Source organism: Fistularia commersonii, chromosome 18, assembly GCF_037954325.1.
Source record: "Fistularia commersonii isolate RoL2024-O1a breed Wild chromosome 18, RoL_Fcom_v1.0, whole genome shotgun sequence".
Taxonomy (NCBI): Eukaryota; Metazoa; Chordata; class Actinopteri; order Syngnathiformes; family Fistulariidae; genus Fistularia; species Fistularia commersonii.
This window is the reverse complement of record NC_141301.1, coordinates 6,923,212-6,946,382: the sequence shown is the minus strand read 5'-3', so window position 1 is coordinate 6,946,382 and position 23,171 is coordinate 6,923,212. Positions and strand designations below refer to the sequence as shown.

The window sequence follows — 23,171 nt, the reverse complement described above, 5'->3', positions numbered from 1 at the left end:
ATTACTTCTTTTTGCAACATACATATGGATATTCACTGGGTTATCTGCATTGTTATGCTTCATCTGATTAATGCCCAGTTGTAGCACAATCTGATGAACCATTATTCTGAAATGGAACATAATTGGTACTTATATTCCCATACACAAACACAGCACAGAAGATAGTTATTCAAATAAAACTGTATTAAAAGAGTAAAATGATGTGTATTTGAGACAAGCAATCCACGTCATCATAAAAGTGGTCTTGGTATATACTTTATATGCAATTGTTTCTTGATCTTTGCAAACACTGTATAGAAAACACATAGGTAACATTTTTTCAAACACTTAAAGCGTGCCTGAGCTTTCAGACAGTCATGAATTGAGTAATCTACAGCTTTACAATAATTCTCCACTTCTGGCCTGCATCGTACACACATAATCCCATCCAAAACACACGCTTACACACAACCACTGCCATCAGGCTCTGCACTTATTATTCACAGTAGGCTTTGTAACACTTTCATTATTGTATGGTGGTTTTCAGCAATTTATTTATTTAGAATATCTGTCAACATTAATGCTGTAATATCGTGATACATTTGTATTTACATGAGCTTATAAAGCAAATTCAAAAAGTACAGTATATAGAAGTGTGTGTGTGTGTGTGTGTGTGTGTGTGTGTGTGTGTGTATCACTCATAGATTAAGACCTCTGCACTTTACCTGTGTTTCTGGTACGGTGCTCCTCTACAGCAATCGGAGGAGCGCCACTGATCTGGATTTTTTGCTCAATTTAGTGTGCATTCGCTGGCAAAATTGGGATTTGTCATTATCAAGTTCAAGAAGAAAAGAAAGTGTCTGTATTTGCCCTGCGACGGGCCATTATTATTGAAGAGAGGAGATACAGGGTAGGTGGCTTGCCGCATTACAGCTGTAAACTGAAGAGATAATTGGAGACTTGGGTGACAGAGCCGCCTTACAGCTGTGAACTGAAGAGATCATTGGAGACTGGGGTGACAGAAGTTGGTGTGAAGAACATAGTATGTTGTACTCGTCATTCATTCAGTAGATGCCAGTCGATACCTAGAAAGGCTGTAATTTTGGGGCCCCAGACGACAATGTCAGTGTAGAACATCTATGCACCAACAACAAATAGTAGAAATATGTGGCAAATCAATTAAGTACCAATTTAGACTTTTAAGAGTCTCCATGGGAAGTCCTTGTAATGAAATTCTTACTCAAGATGTGATCATGCATTAACCTCCAAGCTTTCTGTTTCTTGTACAGACACATAAGCACTCCTGTTGATTCGCACAAACAAAGTAAGGAAAACTTTGCCAAACAGATTAGAAAAAAACATTAAAAAGTTCATCACATGGCCACACATACACATAAAGAGACAAAATAATGTGTGAAGAGTGAGGCACATAATATGGCAGGCATAATACAGCCTGGATTTTGGTATACTCAGAACACAAATCAGACTCAGATGATTAAGGTGTAGATAAGCTAGGCTTTAAGCCTAGAATGAACCTCTAAAATGTAGCATCTAGCACATATATGTTCCCTGGAGCATAATACACATACTTTGAATAATGTAATTATTATTTTTTTTAAACAGAGACAGTAACATAAGTTGTTGCTGTGTTGTCCACAAGAGCATGAATGTTGCCATCAACGTATGTAGCAACTTACATTGGACAAGAATTAATGGATAAAATGTTCGTCATTAAAAGCAGGGCATTTTTCACCCAATTCTTATTGATCACTAACTAAATTAAAAGAATGATAACAGAGATCCACCAAGTTGATTGCTAAAAGAAATACGTTGCTCCAATAGCCTCATAAAAGCTGGGCTGGAAGCAAATGTAACATCTCTTCTCGCACTACATGGCAAGAGAAGCAATTAGTAGGTGGGTGTCCTCAGAAAAATAAAGACCGTCTATGGCAGATACAGGATAGAATGGGAAAATACTTCTTGTAGTAGAAGCTCTTTGCTACAGTATTTAACAGAAATTTGTGTTACTTCTTCACCTAAAGCTACTGTATCAACGGGGCTGTATCGGCTAACAGGGTTATTTGTTAACAGAAAACTGATGGAGAGAATGAAAGAGCAGGTAATCCGTCCATCCTTCCAGTTACCCCTTGCTTTTGTCAGGATGGGGATCAGGGGTTCAGGTGAGTTCAACCATCATCAGGGGTTGAATCATCAGGGGTTGACGAGTCCTCAGTGAAGTCATCTGATGATCCGCTCTTGTGGATGCGGCCATCACTGCGCATGCTGTGGAAAGTCTTACGGAAAGCCTCCATCATGGAGTGAGCCAGCTTTTTGGCCTCCAACTTGCTTTCACACTCCACGGCATGGCAGTCCATCTGGAAGGACAGATCGTCGTTTATCTCCCGATAGATCCAGGCAAATATGTTGGGTCGGACACAATGGTCAGCTGTGCAATATGCGATCCGCGCCACCTGGTAGGTGTCCATGGTTACTGAGGCCTCGCCATGCTCATCCAGGTGGTGAAGCCGCACCTGGAAGGGGCGAATTTCCAACAGAGAGGAGCACTGCTGCTGGTCCAGCGCATGATGCTCAACAAGTCCGACCACAGCTGACTCTGTGCAGCCAGACAGGAACTGGGTCCCAGAGATTTTCACCTTCCCAAGATAATTGACCTGCAGGAAATGGCAATCACAGATAATAAGACTTTTTCCTATGGAATACATTCTCATGTTTGTTCTCATGTAAAATCATTCACAAGCAAATTATAAAGTCCTGTTACAGAAAAAAAATGTATACATAAATTGATTTGCCAGATTGATACCCATTTTTTCTGTTATTTTCTTCTTATTGTTAATCATGTTATTTCAAGAAATGTTTTAGTGTATTAGTCTGTTTGTAAGAATGAAAAACACAACTAACATTAACACAGAAAGTTATCAAGAGACTTGATCTCACACTTCAGTTTCAAAATATGAATGAAAATTTTATTTTGTTTTAGAACCAATATAAAACCATTATTGAACATGAAACCATAAAAGGCAGCTTCACATATTTCAATGTGGTAAAAAAACAAAACAAATAGCAAATGTAGAGAAGTTGATTTGGCATTGAGGGGACTACATAATTCCTATTGTTTGCTGTATCGATTTGTTTCTCTCTATTGTGTTGTGGACAGATTACCTTGAAAAAATAACAATAATAATAGAATTGTTGAATTTCAGTATCGTCCATATCAAAACCAAACGATAATGATAGATAATTTCTGGCTGACTTGTACAAATACATCTGGCTGACTTGTACATGTATTACATGATGTATTACATGATGGATGCCATTTCACATGATTTTGAAGAAAGGAATTAATTAAGTAAAATTAAATAAAAAAAATAAAAAAGTTACTATTTTCTACCGGTGTTACTTATTTTTTATTAAAACTAAAAAATATGTTATAAAGTATAAAGTTAGGTGACATGGAATAAAATGACTTCATTTGGATGCATTTGATCACTTGCTGTGTCTATGTCAGGCCATATCAGAAAATATCAGCTATAGGATGGTTCAACAAGTCACTAAACATTCAATTGGTCATTCATTCACTGTCTGCATCACAAACTCACAAACAGGGTCCTGGCACCCTGCCTCTTGCCCATTATCAGCTGGGATTGGCTCCAGCCACATAGTTAATGCTTAACATGGGATTTTTTAAATCAACGTACATATTCAATTGTCAGGTGCAATAAATATGAAGCAAAAACATAGGTCATTCATCAACTCTGAATTATTGTAATTTAAACTAACTAAATACGGGTCCACTAAAATAAACAAATTTCATGTTCAGTGCACAGCTCTAGGTTAAATAACATCGAAGTTTGTCTGCTTCAAGTCATAGTCTGTGGTCATCATCTTGATAAGGTGAAGGATACTCAGTTGTAAAGAAAAGGAGGGAAAAAACACTGGATTGAGCTTTGACAACAACATGCATTATGAAATACCACAGTAATGACACTAAATACCAGCCACATGATCGACTGACGAGAAAGAGAAGAATATTGAGAAAGAGGGAACCTCCCTGGAGTTTTACTGGTAACTTGGCAAAGTTTTGCAATAAAGCCTTGGTTGTGCACTTTTTTCATGGCTTTACAAAAATATACAGGGGAGAAGCCTGTGACGAGTCAAACACTCAAAGGATTTTTCACTCCTGTCCGTGTTTATTTTGGGGCAGCTGTTAAGTCATCTCCCCCTCAAGATGATCAACCACAGCCCACATACAGCAGATGGCTAGAGAAAAAGTGTGAGTATTAAGAAACTTGTAAGCACAGTTATTTATTACACTAATTAAAGGTTATGTTGATGAAATTTAAAGCTTTCTGTTCATATTTCTGTCTATTAGATACTTCCCAATTCATTTTTGTTATTCGTTGTCAGTCTGACTCATTACAAAGAACAGACAACATGGTCCTGTTTTGTTTATCACTGGATCTGGCTATGTCTTACGCAGCTTTTCTTTCGTCTGCCATCATCATGTCTACTTGCCCTTTTATTTGCAACCATTGGAACTGAATGCAATATTTTTAACAAAGTTAAAGAGTCACTAGCCATTTAGAAAACCTATCCATGAAAATCATTTGACTTTTTATATATATATATATATATACACTGCTCAAAAAAATAAAGGGAACACTTAAAGGATTAGTGGACACTATGATTTCACAGAAGTGTGATTGACTTGGAGTTACATTCTGTTGTTCAAGTGTTCCCTTTATTTTTTTGAGCAGTATACATACACAAATACACACACACACAAATATACAAAATGCAGCCTCAGGGCGAAACTAAGAAGAAGTTGTGTGTAAACACATATATACACACTTTTCCCTTCAGGGGGTGCCACAGTGAATCAACTTTCTCCATCAAACCCTATTATCTGTATCCTCCTCTCTCACACCAACTACCTTCATATCCTCTCTCACTACGTCCATAAATTTTCTCTTTGGTCTTCCTCGAGACCCTTGCCTGGCAGCTCCAATTCCAGCATCCGTCTACCAATATATTCACTATCCCTCCTCAGTGCATGACCGAAACATCTCAGTCTGGCTTCTCTGTCCTTCTCTCCAAAATATCTAACATGTGCTGTTCCTCTATTAAACTCATTCCTGATCCTATCCATCCTGGTCACTCCCAAAGAGAACCTAAACATCTTCATCTCTGCAACATCTAGCTCTGCGTCCTGTCTTTTCATCATTGGAACTGTTTCTAGTCCATACAGCATTGCTGGTCTCACCACTGTCTTGTACACCTTTCCTTTTATTCTGGCCGATACTCTTCTATCACATAGTACCCCTGACACTTTTCTTTACCCATTCCAACCTACTCCAACCCGTCTCTTCACCTCTTTTCAACACTCTCCGTTGCTCTAGACCAGGGGTGTCAAACTCATTTAAGCTCAGGGGCAACATGGTGGAAAATCTATTCTAAGGTCGGCCGGATCAGTAAAATCATGACGTATGAACTACTGTTAGGTACCTATTGTTCAATTCACTCCTCAAGCCTGGTATTTTTTAGCTTTGCAAGCCGGATTAAACCTGTTCATGGTCCTAATCCAGCCCACGGGCCTTGAGTTTGACACTCCTGCTCTAGACTGTTGTCCCCAAGTACCTGAAATGCTCCAACTTCTTGATCTCCAATCCCTGTAGCCTCACTTTCCATCCGGGTTCCTCTCATTCACACACATATATTCTGTCTTACTGCGACCAACTTTCATTCCTCTCCTTTCCAGAGCATACCTTCACCTCTCTAGATTGTCCTCTACCTGTTTTCTGCTCTCACAATGTCATCTGCAAACATCATGGTCCATGGCGATTCCTGTCTAACATAATGACACAACATTAAGTGTGATTTCAAATTATCATTTTGCAATGTGTTAATATTTAAACCGAGTTGCAGAATATAGTAACAATGTGTTAATAAGGTTGTGGTAATTGCACAATATAGTCAACACATGTGGACTCAACTGCCAAAGGAATCTATTTTTGAACAATCAAATGTAATTGTTGTGAGAGGATAGTGTACAGATGAAACTCTCTCCTCTACATTGTAACAGGACTGTGTCCAACATGACAGCTCTAGTATTACAATTAAAAAATGAAGAAACAGCTGAAATAATTGTGAATTCATTTGGGAAGAGACATATTTCAGGCTGGACACAAAGACATGCTGGATATTAAATTATTCTCAAGTCACCAAATCAAATATTTAAAACTGGAATTGAAGCTGTGTCCGTGTTTATGCCGTGCATGGGACAAACCACCACGCAGCTGGATAGTGTTCTACACCAGAGGGTCTGGATAGAATTGATACTTCAATCCATGCATTGCAGAGCCTAACACACATCTGCTGTCCTCTAGCCTGGATGCCTGATCACCAGTCATTTGCTTGCAGGCCAGCCAGGCAAATGAAATCATTCCAGAGATCTGTAGAGCCCTCCCCTTTGTTTCAACTTTGAAAGTGTTTCTCCCCTGCTTGCTCCTCACTTCATTGTTCTCTCTCTTTCTCTCTCTCTCTCATTTACCATTCTTCCCTGCCACCCTCACCCCCACCTTACCACATTCAACTCTTCATCCCCCCCCACCCCCCCCACCCCCCCCCGGGGACTGTAAGAATAGAATGTGAAAGGGAATTACTGCAAATTTGATAGGCCAAGCAAGACTATGAAGGACAAGGAAAAAAAATCAAGGTTTAAGTAACTTAATTAATGAAAAGCAGGCATTTAAACTATCCACTGGCCTGCTGAATAGGCAGTGTCTATTTTATACATCAAAGAAACAAATTATTCATTGGATCAGACCTGTTTGGTTGAAGAGACACAAACAAAAAGGCTATTTTGAAAGAATGACAGGGAGTAGGGAGGATCTTGGATAAGCATTTGCATGTGTAGAGACATGTGGGCAGCATTACTGACTTTGTGAAAGGTTCTGTACTTTCTACTCTCTACTTCTGACATGTAGACACACATATAGCAAGTCAAGTTCACACACAGTGCAGTACCAGCACTATTTCAGCAACATACAGCAACACATTGCATGTATTTTTAATTTATTATTGAGAAAATGTGATCACTGTATTGAATAAAGTCCCTTGTTACTTTAGCCTCCAAAAGACTATTACAATGCAAAAATTAACTGGCAGATCACATTCAAGAATTATTCTTGGCATTGGCAGGCACATTTCAATTTTTAAAAACAGGATGAGGAGTAAAGGTTTACAAAAGGGTTTTGCTTTTAATACCAGATACTCAATGACCTTGATGACTGAGAATCTTAACAGGCATTAGACAAGGCAGGTTGCATCAGCAAAAGAGAGTGGAGGTTGACAAAGAACAAGTAAAACGAGTAAAATAAATGAGTAAAACAAGATGCAGTGTATGATGGAATGCAGGGAAACAAATAAGCTGAGCTAGGTGAATGTGAAGGAGATGACTGGGTGGTCAGTGTGATTTCTGTTTATTCATTAGACTTGACATAGCTTGGTGTTCTGGCCTGAGTCTTGCTTAATTTATCCAGTTGTGAACAATAAACTCTTAACTACTCGTATTATTTAAGTGAGAAATTCCATCTGGATGGCTATTTAGGACTTGTGAATGTGTGATGTTACCTTTAGACCTTGATTCAAATTGATTCGGCCAAACAAATGAGTATTGGGGAGAAAAGCAGAAAGACAGTGAATGCAAGGGAAGACAAAATAAGAATACAGACACACAGGGATGCCATGATATGCCATTTGTTTTGTTTTGTTTTGTTTTGTTTTGTTTTGTTTTGTTTTGTTTTGTTTTGTTTTGTTTTGTTTTGTTTTGTTTTGTTTTGTTTTGTTTTGTTTTGTAATTCTTTTAACCATGCTTCTTTTGCAGATTCAGGCCCTTAAGCCATTTGTTTCAATGAATTAAATACATTACATTTCAGTGACATTACATGATTAATATGAATCCTTGATAGCTCCAGTAGAAAATAATGTTTCTCCTCTAGATCACATGTGTAAAATTCACATGTTTTGAATGAATTATCTTTGGGCCGCATGATAATATCTAATTACTAATAATAGTTGGCCCACCATTATATTGCAAGTACCACAATATAAAAACAAATGGAAGTCAATATGTTACATTTTTATTTATACATTTAGATGCAATTGGTGCATTTTCAGTATTATTTTTTTCAATTATTGTCCTGTCTTGAAATAATAACATTAATTCAACCAATATTCAACCAATACAAAGAACATGGAAATTTGATGTGTGACACTCAAATTGCACCATTAGAAAAGAGGTTATTACAGTGTTCTTCCGCAAATGGGCCTGCTGTCTGGATACCTCCATATAAGTGGGAATCCACTGTTTGGGACTGTGGCATTCTTGAAGATGTTGTTAACATTCCTCTAAACTTATTGAAACAGCGCAGCACAGCTGGCCCCACTTGCCAAGGCATGCAAACATGGATCACATGGATTTTTTTTTTGTCTCTTGCTGCTCTGTGTTACGCTTATTTGTGCTTCTGTTGAGAAGGTGCTGTGTATATATGTGTGTTTTCATGTGTGTCACAGCAAAAAGGGGTGTTCCAGTCTATTTCAGACAACAGCACCTCAGTTTATATGAATGACGCTTTCACACGGACGAGCCTGTCCATAGAGCTGACTATGGCAAAGGAAACCTTTATATCTCCTGGTTTATCTAGTGTCAGTAGCTTTTGTCAAGTGCTGGTGCTGAAATCTTACTTAATCTATATCATGCAATCCATAATTTGATAGTAGTGTAATAAATGTCTTTTATGACTGTCATAGTCTGCTTGATGAAGTCTGTAAATAATCTGCTGTACTAAATGTCAACTTGATAGCAAATAAAATGTCAATTAAATTTAAGATAGACTATTTTGATCAGAAAGACATACATTTCTAATGAATTTCAGAAAGAAGAAACAATAACCACTTCCAATCATATATATTTCAACCTTTGCATAAAAGAGAGACCTAAATTATTACTTTTTCTTTGGAAATGAAAGATAGTTTCACTTAAAGTTGAAAGCAACCAAATCTCAACTTCATCTGTAAGTAACTTAATAAAGTGGTATTAGATGACACTGACATCACAACCTACATTCAACCAAATATCAATGTCAAAAAATGCTAGTGTCTTGGTTAGGAATGTAGATAAAACAACCCATCAGATCTGTCACTTAAAATTGCTCAAACATCAGCTAACATATAATAAAATATTCATATTAAAGGTAGATAACATCAGCTGACCAATATATCAGCAGCTGTTGAAACAATATGAATAGGGCCAAAAAGTGTTCAAGGGAAGCCCTGCTCCTCCAAAAACGACTGTATTCCACATCTAGAACATGGAAAGAAATGCCAATCAGAACTATCTCATAAAACCTCCCTTGTTCATATTTTCAAGGGTATATTACTTAAGCATTGCAAAGGGGTATTGTCAAAATGTGAAATGGACCATGATTTCTTCTATTTTGTGCTTTGTATTCCTCAACAAATCCACTCATGAAAAATGGCCTTTGTTAATTAGGAGGAAATTCAGCAAATACAGACACCCATGGGTAAGAAAATACAAAAATATTACAAAAAAAATCACCAAAGAAAAATCACGAAATGAAACACAGATCAAAAAAATGTATCCTAAAACCAAATCAACAATTCCATAAAAATTAGCAAGGAATTACCTAAATATAACCAACAAACTACATAAAAAAATGCAAGAATTTGCTCACAAATCTGGAACATAACAGCAAAACATTGGGGAGAATCTATAAATTGGTAACATATTGTGGAAAAAACACTAACAAAAATACTGCAAGAAATTCCTTATAGTTGTACAATAAATCAAGCACTGTAGCGTAAGCTGTCAACCTGAGTAATTTGGATACACATTCAGCAAAGTTAATTTCAGTTTGAGGTTTCTGATAGTATCTTCTCTGTAGCATCATTTTATTTTCTTCTGATATCTGTAATCTTGAGAAGGAATGAGATACTTGCAGCACATGAGACATTAGGACACTAAGTTAGACGCAAGTTGTTCAGTGACTTTCCTGTGAATACTTTTGTGATATACAAAAGTACATATGAGTAACAGAATATGTGACTGCTTGTATGTTTCTATGTGACAGACAGTTAAATGGCAAAGTGTGAAACTTAGCTCCTTTCACAATGTCTGCTAGGATTGGCACGAGTCTGAGTGTTGGATAAGCAGTATAGAAAATGAATGAATAAGAAAATACCATTTGTAAGTTGCCAAAGAATTAAGAAAAAAATCACCAACAAATTACCTCCGTAAAGTAGGATATCGGATATTATCACACTTCATAAATAATTTATCAATTGTAAAGCTGACAGTCAGAAAACAGTTTAAGCACACACAAAATAAATAAATAAATAAAACCCCAGAAGACTAATTTCACCTTTGTCATAGAGTTTAACTAAGGTGTTGCTGCAACAGCAAAAGGGCAAGGGGCAAATATTCTCAATGGGTGTGAAGGGGACTGTTTTGGCAGAGGTTGGAAAGGTCATGAGATGTGGCCTTTCATCCACACTAGCTGTTAGGTTTGGCAGAGTGACAACTGTTAGGTCTCTGCCAGCCTTCCTGCCTATTTGCAAAACTAGAGTACAACTGGCGGCTTGGAGAGAACTGAGGGATGATGAAAGGACAGAATCTAAAGTAGTCCATGGGAATAATAAATAGTATCATACACCACTGTGGCATATAAATCAGGAAAGATGAGGAGTGAAAACATTTTTTGAACACTGATTGAGAGATGGATTTTTTTCTTTTTTTTAAAGTAGTAACATTTGTTTTGTTTTTGTTTGAATTGAGACTTAAAAAGACATATACTGTATATGTTGACTATGAAAAGGCCAGAAACAATTGCTCATTCCATTATCCTTTTTTTGTTCCAATTCAACTTGGAAGCAAAAGTTCTAATGTCTAGCCCACAAAGCAGGTGGGCAGAGATTTATGTGGACAATTTAGTAATGACTCAGACAGGGTGTGTCACTAATGGCCAGGCATTTTTTGCAACGGTCAACTTCTGATTAAGTATGGTGGTATCTATGGCAATGTGCTTGGCATGTCATGGCATGTGCTTTAGTTGTGAAAGGAGCAGTAAATACAGCACCAAGTCATACAGGACAGAAGACTATCTAGGTAATCCTCTATCACTTACCACCAGTATTAGAGATATCACAATTTATCTTCCATAAATATGCACTTGGAGAAGACTCATTATTCCAAGGGGTCTTAAAGGAAAAAGCAACTTGGGAATACTGTACTGCATTGCTCTCTATAGCAAAATTACCTGATAAGATGTCCTTACTTATCTTAGTATGCAGTAGGGAGAAAGAAAATTGTACTGAAAGGAGTTTTGATAGGATCAACTGAGCTTTTTACACCCTATGGTTACAAGCCATGGGTCATGACTGAAAGAACAAGGTCAAAGATCCAAAATTAGCTTCCCCGCAGGGAGTTCAAGCTCTCCCTTAAAGATAAGGTGAGGAGCTAAGCCATCCGGGAGGCGCTTAGAGTAGAGTTGCTGCTGAGGAGTTAGATGATGTGGCTTGGGCATCTGGTTAGGATGCCTCCTGAAACGCCTCCCTGGTGAGGTGTTTCGGGCATGTCCAACCATGTGGAAGCCCCGGGGACAACCCAGGACATGCTGGTGAGACTATGTCTTTAGGCTGGCCTGGGAGCAGCTTGTGGATCCCCCCAGAGGAACTGTACCAAGTGGCCAGGGGAGAGGGAAATCTAGGCCTCTCTACTTTGGCTGCTGCCCCCAGCCTTAGATAAGCGGTCGAAGATAGATGAATGGATGGAGAATTCCTACAGTCCATTCAAACTGATGAGATGAGAGGTGAAACATCTTCAGGGGAAGACATTCAAGTCCCGTTTCCACAAAAACATTTCAGCAAGGATACAAGTCACACTGACTTTTCGTTGGTGTCTGCTACTGGAAAGCACCAGTGTACGATCTACTTAAGGCACTAACTGTTAGCTCATTCTGAAAACTTTGGAGAACTTTCACTAAACATTTTCATTTGTGAATTCTTGTCAAAATCTTCCTGTCTTGCCAGCTGGACTTAAATTTCTTCACAGAATTTCTTCAAGGCGTCTCACCCCTCATCTCAGATTCAGTTCTGAACTGAAGAGGCCTCTCGGATGAGGGGTGAAATGACTTTAAGAGAAGAAATTCAAGTCCAGTTGCCCAGACAAGAAGATTTCAACAAGAATTCACCATGATCTGGATGACTGAGAGCCTCCACAGAAATTTTCATTGTCTTCCATTGTGATGTTGTGTGTATTTTGTAAAGCACTGGAATGACCCAGCAAACATAGACATATTTACCAGGAGGACTTTGTTTTGCAAGTTTGTGTTTTAGGCAATTACTTTGAGAGGGAATTTTTGCCCTTAACATTTCAGGCATTTCAAAGCTTTGTTTTAGCCCACCTCATATAATTATGTCAACTTAAAAAGAAAGCATGGTTGTTAGTCACACACCCATATTGTTCTGCACTTAGGTTATGCAGACACTGTGGTAGTGACAGTCTAGCTTATATGCAAAGAATACAAGGGTATACAAAAATGGAGGCTGCTATTTTAATCTGTAATCTGCTTGTTTTCCTTTTCTTAGACAGTGACACAAGAATAGGCTGCAACACAAAAAGCTCATCGTTTTGTAAACTACATCTTGTCACTTTGCAGAACCAGGTTGAGGAGGAAAAGAACCACATCCATACTAAAAGACACAGACATGAATTTATTTGAAAACTATACATAAAATTAATGTGTTTATTATCTGAATAAGTCAGACAAAATAAAGAAAATTTGATTTTTTTTCTTCAATCACCTTTTCAGATTGTTACTAAGTCTCAACATCCCACTAACAGCTTCCATATTTTTTTCAATCAATTGCCATAGTTTTATATTTTACTTTGAATGGTGGCTATACATAGTAGCTGCCCAAGATGAAGACATTAAGCTAGGGGTACAGTAAGTGGGGGGGTTCTAGGGTGTAGAGTGCCAAGAAACATCCTCAGACGTGGCAGAGTTACAAGACAATAACACAAATATTCAAAATGCGAGTCAGATACAAAAATATCAAACATACACAGGGGAGCACACAATGGAAATGAATAAAACTTGTGTCTGCCATGGAAAATCGAAAGACTCTTAGCTTATGGGTGAAGAAAGAGAATTATCGGTCAGGAACAGGACTGGATTTAGGGATTAAAAGTCTCATTAAAGATTACCTTGTAACCAGCATGGGTCCGGTTCTTTGTTAGTGGTGCAGTGGAGCAAAGCTCAATGGCCTCTGGTTCATGAAAGATCACCGTGGGCAATGGCTCCTTCCTCAGCGTCAGCACATTTAGCTTTGTCTTCAGCATACTCTGAAAGTGCTGATAGAGAAGGAGAAAAATATAAGCTGCTTAATTTGAGCATCTATTTTGTGGCAGAAAGGTGGAATCCTTCAGTTCATAAGCTAAGATTTCCTTGTTTACTGTAACAAAGAATAGTTTAACAAACTTTTCCCAACTTGATTGTGTTTCTTATAGCTTTTAATTACTGTAATGCTTACATGTAGAGACAGTCTAGTTAATCATCTTTTCATCAATTAACAGTATGAATTACTTTTTTGTTGTTGTTGGTGTGGTCTTGTTTTCAACACATTGAAACACACTGATATTACTATTAATCTGTAATACATCAGTTTTGAAAATGAATTCAGAGTCGTACCTATGATAAATTAAAACATGAGAAAGACTGTCTCACGAGCATTGCAGAGAAATTGCTGAAGAAAAGAAAATGCTACTTTAGGATTAATAAAATTGCTATAGTATTAGAAGAATGTAAAATAATAATGTCAAGGACACCAAGACTTTGTGTTATGGGACCTGTTCCTTGGTACACAACAGTCACTGCCATTAGAACAGGTTCTTCGACGACTATAGCCAATGTTTCCTTAAGGGTTACAGAACAATATGCTCACTCTGGCCTTTTAGATTTATCTAGCTCATTGAAAATCTTGAGACAACCAAGTAGAAATGAAATCAGGAGTTTCACAAATAAACAGAAAGAGAGGTTACAATACGGCATTCAAGCTGAGTTGCATGCACGTTGACTAACCTTTTTTTTGTTGTTTCTTTACGGCAATTTCTCTATCATACAGAATTGTCTTTGCAGCTTCATTAGATGACCTCTATTGAGCTGAAACAAAGTTTGAATGTAAAGCAAAAGCTTTGTTTCTTTATTTATTTAACAGTGGGACTATTTCACACACCTTTGTTGTATTCAGATGTGATGGCAAAGATCACAAAGACTGAATAAAATTTCAAAAATTCTTGTTGTAATGTATTATAAATAAGTGCTATTGAATATCAAAATTATACTTAAAACAGATCATTAAGCTAGATATCTGGCTTTATTATACAGACTAAAATAAGGCTGTGGATGATCAATCCAGAGAAGCATTGCTAATTTTATCATATCGTGAAAATTATGTTGTTTTGTTTTTTTCTTTTGCATTGTAATTGCCCCTAGGGAAGAAAGATGTTTTTTTTTTTTGAATTTGGATGTACTTGAATCTTTGGCCCCATTCAGGTCAAACAGATCCTTGATGTTTTGAAGATTTTAGAGGAAATAATGAAAAAAGGTTAATTCATAACATAACATAACATTGAATTTTTTGTTTTAAATAATGGGATGCTGCATTGAAAAATTAAAGCATACCTGCAAATCCAAAATTACTCAATCATAATTTATTTAAAATGATAAACCTAAAATCACAAAAAAAAATTATTTATTAAATATTAAAATAGGTCCCGAGAATGACATACTACATTCAAAAAAATAAATGAAAATTTGCAAGGCATTGTCAAAAGAGAAGACATCGCAAATGTGCTTATGAGTGCCTCAGCACTTGTTAAGCTTTTTTGCAAGTACAAATTAGTGTATGCCTTTGAGATTAACATTGGATAAAAATCTTCTTTGTATAATTGGTGGTAGGAATGTGTAAATCTTTCATGACCACTAATGATATTTAAGTAGTTTTTAGTCAAGTGTATTCAAACCACAAGCCAATGCTTGATTTGTACTGGAGGGGCAGCGTGGCTCCAAGCATCATGGATCTGGGGGTTAAAGCCATTGGCCTTGGACCGAACATTCCTGGTTTGATTTCTGTGCTCCTCCTAGTGAGTGGAAGTGTTTTTGAGCAAGACCCTGAAGCCCTAACAGCTCCCTTGGTGCTGCTCATTAACTGCCTTCTACTCATGGTTCATCCATGATAGATTAAATGCAGTGGTCAAATTTTCTGATGTTGTGCTGTATGTATAACTGAATGTGACAATAAAGGTATTTCCTCTTCTTCCACAAAACTATCATACTTTACTTTTCCATCCATCCATAATCTCCTGCTTATCCTGCACTTAGGGTCACAGGGAGGCTGGAGCCCATCCCAGCTGTTATTGGGCAAAAGGCGGGGTACACCCTGAATCAGTGGCCAGTCGATCACAAGGCCATTAATACTTTATTTTCTGTTTATTTTCTGCATCCACTTCATCTCGGTGTCACATCTATGCTACATCTGTGTTACATCAATTTCACCACAGTGTCAAATTGTTATTTTGTTTCCATCTGAAACCATTTTTGTCTGAATTGTTTATAAGGGCTCTAGAATTATCACTCTAAAATTGTTTAGAATGAATACCCTCTGGGTGACACGGTATGTCAAATAAATTGTCAATATCATGGCTTTTCTGCATTATCCTGTTGGATGGCAATTTTCGATTTGAACAGATATAAAACTTTTTTGTTTTGTTTGTTTATTTGTTCATTTTGTTGGCCACTCATATTTGGATCTGTTTCAGAATGATAACATTCAAATAAGATTTCAAAATTATTAGTTCCATCCACATTGACTACCACTTGTAGTCACAAAACAGAAAAGAACAGATCAAAATCAAGTAAAAAGACTGAAGAGCTATAGGTTAAATCACTTAATAGCCAGAGTCCCAACAACAAACGATGGAGGTATCGGCACAAGTGCTGAAAATCAGTTATTTTCTCTTTTTGAAAAGAAGTTGACAGCAAGACAAGAGTGCTCTGCAAAAGGAAGATAAGGCTTGAGAAAGAAAAACCAGGAGTACATGAAGGGGAAAAAAGTGAAAAAGCAACATGTAGTTGTGAAAGTAAAGCCACATGTGTGTAAACGCTTGCTGACCTCGGCGTCAGCACTTTACAGCTTCCTGACAGCAGCTTACATTCCTGCGGCTGGCCACAGTACCAGGGGGAGGGGGGCTCTGGTCTCCTGCACCCCCCACCAGGAGCAACAAACTCCTGAGCAGACATCCACTTTTGTATTTGTAATGAGATTATATTAATAATATTTTCACTTCTTTTAGAAAACTTCTCCACAAAAATGCTGTTGTTATTGATTCTTCTTTTATTTTGCAGTTGTATGCAATGAAGATGCTGCTAAACTCAACTGTTAGTCCAGGGCTAGTGTTGGAGCAAAAAGTCTAGTCAATGCTTTAACAAACAATGGCTGTCATTACAAGGAACCTCAAAAACTATGTCGGGATTAAGCTGTTGATTTCTTGTCCCACTGAAGAGAGGACAGTTCTAAAGGTAGCAAAAATCAGTGAGCCTTTTATATAGTCACTGACCTCGATAGATAAAGCCAATTACTGAAGTGCGACAGATACAGATATAACATATTTCTTGGGATTGCTCAAAAGTTACAGGATATTTCTGCATATGAACTTCACAGAAAAAAAAGGAAACAAGTAGAACAAAAAGGTAAATTATATGTAGCACAACTTTTTGTAACTGCTAGATACAGATTATTAAAAGGGTAATGTTTCCATGTATGTGAGGAACTATCACTATTGCACAAATACTGAATTTCCTTAAGAGGTGAGGCACCATTTTAGAAATATTTTAGACTGGGCTCATAAAACTAGTTTACTCAGGTATCATGTAATTTTTAGCAATTTCAACAATACTTTTTGGAAGCAATTTTCCTCACAATAACTTAACAGGCCCCTCTTGGATGTACCTTCGTGAGTAAATGACCTTACAGTTAGCCAAAATACAGATATAGCATTGTAATGCCTCGATGGATTTATGACCTGTCTAAGAACTGCATGATATCGATAAAATAACATGCATTCATCCTCAGATGACTAATTTAAGTATTTTCAAAATAAAATTTAATGAATTTATTGTAAATAGCCTTCCTAAAAATAAGCCAGAAAGTGGATTTTCCACTGCATTTCCATTGCACAGGAAAATTCATTCCACAATGTCCACTAATAAACCCAGATAACAACCATTATACTGTATATTATCATATACAAATTTGCAAAACATGAATCAAATGTTGGCAATCAAATATTCCTATCAAAATTGTTAAGGAAATTTCTTGAAATAATAATTTCCCTCAAAATCTGCCCAGTAAGTTCCATAAAAAGTCGATATGAGTGACTGCTCATAAAGTCAGGGAAGACACCCAAAGGGTGTTCAGGACCTAAAAGACGAATTGATTAATTAATTAATTCACTTATTAATTTACTTGTCCATTCATCCATATCATCCTGTACTCAGGGTGGCAGGCAGCTGGAGCCTATACCAGCTGTCAGTGCAACTCTTAATATGATATGGATGCGAAACTACAGAGTATCAACAAAACTAATATTGCTTTGCCGAATCCTCAATATAGATAACATCTAAACTTCACAAAAGTATGTTGGAACCTGGAAGGATCAATTACAACTTAAATTATTCATCAGTCAGGAAATAGGACAACTCCTGAAGTTATTTTAAGTTAACATATGACACATCGTGAGACAACACTCACCCTTTATTAAATCACAGAATTCCTTTGGTCCATAAGTGGGTTCAATTGCTGTCCTCAAATGCAAATACAAACTCCCTAGGGGGGTGTTCTTTAGATCTACTAGAAATTCTGGCTAAATTGCACCAAATGTGCAAAAAAAAAAATCAAACTGTGTATAATGCTGAGGGTTCATGATTCAAGATTAACAATTTACAATAGCAGCCATTTCAGCTTTTTAAGCAGCTGTGCTTGCATGTACTGAATTTTCTCCACTATGACGCGTACCTAAATGTCTTCAATCTTCTAAAAAACCGACAATACGCCTTATAAACCGGTGCGCCTTATATATGGATCAATATTGAGCCGCAAGAGGTATCATACCTACAGGAAGCAGCCGCCGACTCCATTTTCTCCCATAGAAGAAGTAGCGCGCGGTGCATGCTGGGATATAAGACTGCGCGAAGCGTGCATTTTCTTTTCCATTTGTTTGTGTGTGTATGTGTGTGTCTGTGTGTGTGTGTGTGTGTGTGTGTGTGTGTGTGTGTGTGTGTGTGCGTGTGTGTAAAGATCCCAAAACAGCTCCTTTCAAGTAACATGCTTACGACGCAGAGTTTAAACTCAAGGCATTCAGTCACGCAGTAGAACATGTTGAGAATTCAACATTAACGAATCAATGGTGCGGAAGTGGAGGAAGCAACAAGATGACCTGCGCCAAGTAAGGAAGACTAAACAGAGTTTCTGAGGGAACAAAGCAAGATGGCAACAGTTAGAGGACAAACATGCTTACATCAATGAATTTAGAGGCCGTATTTCTTGGTGCTTTCATTTTATGAAACGCTTTGAACTGTGAGTTGGGTTGGAAATACATTGTTTGAATGAAGGCGGCACAAATACTGATCGGAGCGACTGTATGTACGGTGCCGTATTGTGAATGCTCTAACTTGTTTTGAAAGTGAACGGAGTTGTCAGAACGTTGGTTTGTATTCTATTAATAAAGTTTGACTGACTTATCTGACTGTTTTGTTGACATTCCCTTTAGAGCAGCTCCATTTAGTGGTTGCATAACGCAACGCCAGCCACTACTGTAGCTTCTATTTTATGCGCCTTATAATGCGGCGCGCCTTATAAATGATTTTTTTTTTTTTTTTTAAATAGGCCATTCATTGAAAATGCGCCTTTAGAATCCTTTGTGCCTTATAGTGTGGAATATACAGTACACGCATGTATACATATTCCCCCATCTTAACCTATCAATAACATGAACATTCAGTTCTCCCAGGATTTCCATCTTCAATTCCTGACCAAGAGTGCTCAACATTGAGGCCAAACTGTGAAATCCCCTGCCCCCATCACAACCCAAAATCTTTTTTTTTTCTCCTCAGAGATATACTCACACATTCTTATATGGACTTTAAGTAAAACATGTGTGGAACTGTATACAGAGGAACTGTATCCAGAGAATGCCTTGGTCAAGTAACATTTTTAACATTCAAGTCTAAGAGTGTAACACTAGATACTATTGATTCATTCATTCACTATCTACTGTTTATCCTGCACTCGGGGCTGCTGGGATCCTAGTGCCTACCCTAGCTGTCATTAGGCGAGGCAGGGTACTGCCCCAGACCATTTGCCAGTTGATCACAGGGCTACATACATATAGAGACGTACAACCATTCACACATCTGGGCAATTTTGGGGTCTCCAATTAAACTTCTGCATGATTTTGGATTGTGGGAGGAAACCAAAGGAGATAAGGGAAAAACATACAAACTCGACTGGTCCATTACAGCAACTACTGAATACTAGTAATAAATAAACCTTTTATTTTGTACTACATGTTGAACTTGATGGCAATCATTGATAGTCAGAAGAAAGGTAATGTTTGAAATTATCCTGATCATGATTTAAGATCATTCTGCCCATTGCTGTGTAACCACCTTATCTTCTTCTTCTTCTCCTTTCAGCTTTTCCCTTCAGGGGTCATCAAAGCGAATCAACCTTCTCCATCCAACCCTTTTCTCTGTATCCTCCTCTCTCACACCAACTACCTTCATATCCTCTCTCACTATGTCCATAAAATTTTCTTTGGTCTTCCTCAAGACCTCCTGCCTAGCAGCTCCAATGCCAGTATCTGTCTACCAATATATTCACAATCCCTCCTCTGTACATGACCAAACCATCTAAGTCTGAATTCTCTGACCTTCTCTCCAAAACATCTAACGTGTGCTGTTCCTCTGATAGACTCATTCCTGATCCTATCCATCCTGGTCACTCCCAAAGAGAACCTTAGCTTCTTCATTTCTGCGACCTCTTGCTCTGCCTCCTGTCTTTTCATCATTGGAACTGTTTCTAGGGCATGCATCATCGCTGGTCTCACCACTGTCTCGCACACATTTCCTTTCATTCTGGCTGATAGACCCAGAGTACTTGAAATCCTCTCACTTCTTGATTTCCACTCCCTGTAGTCTCAACATTCTACCTGGGTTCCTCTAATTCACACACATATATTCTGTTTTGCTGCCACTAATCTTCATTCCTCGCCTTTCCAGAGCATACCTCCACCTGCGAATTCCTAAACCTGTTCTCTGCACTCACTACAGATTACGATGTCATCTGCAGACATCATGGTCCATGGAAATTCCTGTCTAACTTCATCTGTCAGCCTGTCCATCACTACTGCAATCAAGAGGGGGCTCAGAGCTGATCCCTGATGAATTCCCACCTCCACCTTGAAATTCTCTGTCACACCTACAGCACACCTCACCACTGTCTCACAGCTAGCATACAGGTTCATACAATACCGGAGTTCCTCTCTTGGCACCCTGTCATATGCTTTTTCTAGTCTACAAAAGTGTGAGGCAGCTCCCCCTGACCTTTGCTGTACATCTCTATTAGTATTCTCAAAACGAATACTGCATCTGTAGTTATCTTTCTAGGCATGAAGCCATACTGCTGTTCCCAAATGCTGACTTCTGCTCTAAGTCTAGTTTCCAGAATCTCTACTGCTGCCTCTCCTAGACACTTCCACACCTCCACAGGTATATCATCAGGACCCACTGCCTTTCCACTCTTCATCCTGTTCAATGTCTTCCTCACTTCACTTTTAATAATCTCTGTTACTTTGTGGTCTACAATAGTAAGCTCTTCTATCCTTGCCTCTCTTTCATTTTCCACATTCATCAGCTCTTCAAAGTCTTCTTTCCATTTTCCCATTACTCTTCAAGCATCTGGCAATACATTTCCCTCCCGATCCTTAATCACCTGGAATGTTGTATATTGTTATTTCTCTGATTCGCCAGATCATTCTCTTCTTCCTTATTGTCAAACCAAACATACAAGGCATCGTACACCTTTCATTTTGCCTTTGCTACCTCTGTCTTTACCTTAAATTATATCTCCCTCTACTCCAATCTGTTCTCTTCAGTTCTCTCAATGTCCCACTTCTTCTTTGCTTAACCGCCTTTCTCTGTGTTCCTGCACTTCCTTATTCCACCACAAAGTCTCCTTATATACTTTCCTTCCAGATGACACAACAAGTACTCCCCTACCTGTCTCCCTATTTGCACTAGCTGGACTTGTCCAATCATCTGAAAGCTCTCACTGAGCCACTGACCCAGAGCCTTTCTTAACTCCTCCCTGAAAACCATACAACACTTCTCTCCTTTCAGCGTCCACCACTTTGTCCTCTGCTCTGCCTTTGGCCTCTTGATCTTCCTTGTCACAGTTTTAGGATAAATCTTGTGATGCAGTTTCTTGGACACATCGTCAGTGATAGTACCTGGGGTCACGGGGGGTTTCGGGTCTTTCAACTTCAGACCCCCTCACCCAGGCGACCCGGCCAGGAGTGATTAGTTCCCAACCTGTGTCCAAGAAGCTCTCATCCACTCTTTGTCCCTCTGGATCCAGAGCCATCTGGATGCCTTCTCAGCGGCCTCTGACGCTGAACAGATGGCTCTCCTTTTGCGTGCCCCTGTGATGCCCAGGAGACTGTAGGCCTTGCATAGAGACTTCCCTGCAAAGCCCCTTCCCCCGACCTCAATGGGCAAGCATTGTGCATGCCACCCCCTGATGTGGCAGTCTTCCACCAGCTCAGCATACTTTTCCTCTTTTCTTCTGCTGGCTTCCTCCATTCTCTCCTCCCAGGGCACAGTCAGCTCTAGCATGATGACCTGCTTGGAGGGCTCTGAATGTAGGACGATGTCTGGTCTTAGGTGGGTTTCTCCGATGTCCTCAGGGAACCTCAGCTGTTTGCAGAGGTCTACCCTTAGCTGCCAGTCCTTTGCAGTTCCCAGAAGTCCTGTTTGGGTCTTTGGTTGGGGAGGAGGTTGTGCGCCGGCTCTGATGAATGTCACACCCTGCCTCTGTGGCTGGAAGCGCTTGCTGTAGTCAATGGCAGAGTGGATGGACTCAGCAATTGCCTTAAGCACCTGGTCATGGCGCCAGCGATAGCGGCCTTCTCCAAGTGCTTTCGGACAGCTGCTGAGGATGTGCTCCAGAGTTCCCCTTCCCTGGTACAATGTGCATGATGGAGTTTCAACTTTGCCCCAAAGAAAGAGGTTTGATGGGCTGGGCAAGACATCATAGACCGACTGGATGAGGAATTTTATACGGACTGGTTCAGCCTTCCACAACTCCGTCCACGAGATCTTCCTGTCCATGGCCTCCTCCCATCAAGTCCATGCACCTTGCTGCCTTAGCCCGACCCACTGGCTCGCACGCTGTTCTTCGACACCAGCCCGCACTTCGAGTTGGACCTGGTCCCGCCTTTCCTTGCCCTTGCGCTTCCTGAGGTGCGTTGTCGGAATAGTTCCCAGGCCTGCCCGACCAGTTGCCACGGAACCAACAAGCTCCTTGTGGAACAACCGAGCTTCTGCCTGGTCCACCGCCTCATGCGCCTTCCACCTTCTGCCTGTCCTCACCACGATGCCAGCTTGAGCAACCTTTGGGTCCTTTGATTCCCTGTACTGGAGAACCTCCCTTGCCCTGGTGACCTTGAACTCCTCAGTAAGGCTATTGGTTGGTAGGGTCAGCTTGTTTTTATTGCCATAAAGGGCAATGCTGCTGAGACTCCGGGGAAGCCCCAACCAGTGCCGGAGATGACTGCTGACCCTCCGCTCAAACCCTTCCACGGTGGATATCGGAAATTCATAGACAACCAAGGGCCACAGTATCCTGGGGAGAATACGGTGCTGGTACATCCATGCCTTGAACTTCCCCAGGAGACCTGACTTGTCCACTGCTGTTAGCCAGACTTCCAGCTGATTGTTGGTAGCCCTGATAGAGGCTGTATCCTTCAGGGAGCAGTC

The 23,171-nt window shown here is 39.2% G+C and overlaps 1 protein-coding gene across 2 annotated transcripts in view; it reads right to left on the bottom strand.

Annotated features, from left to right (window-relative positions):
• Positions 1–239: 239 nt before the first annotated feature.
• Positions 240–23,171, bottom strand: part of pid1 (phosphotyrosine interaction domain containing 1) — a 33,680-nt gene continuing 10,748 nt past the window's right edge. The window contains exons 2-4 of one of the 2 annotated variants that reach the window (XM_086164862.1): positions 13,283–13,429; positions 2,451–2,651; positions 240–2,354 (exon numbers count right to left, since the gene is read on the bottom strand). In XM_086164862.1, coding sequence (XP_086020988.1) covers positions 2,166–2,354; positions 2,451–2,651; positions 13,283–13,429 — 537 coding nt within the window. In that variant the 3' untranslated portion in view covers positions 240–2,165. Of the gene's footprint in view, positions 2,652–13,282; positions 13,430–23,171 lie in introns of both variants that reach the window. The other variant, XM_086164861.1, reaches the window with a different exon arrangement.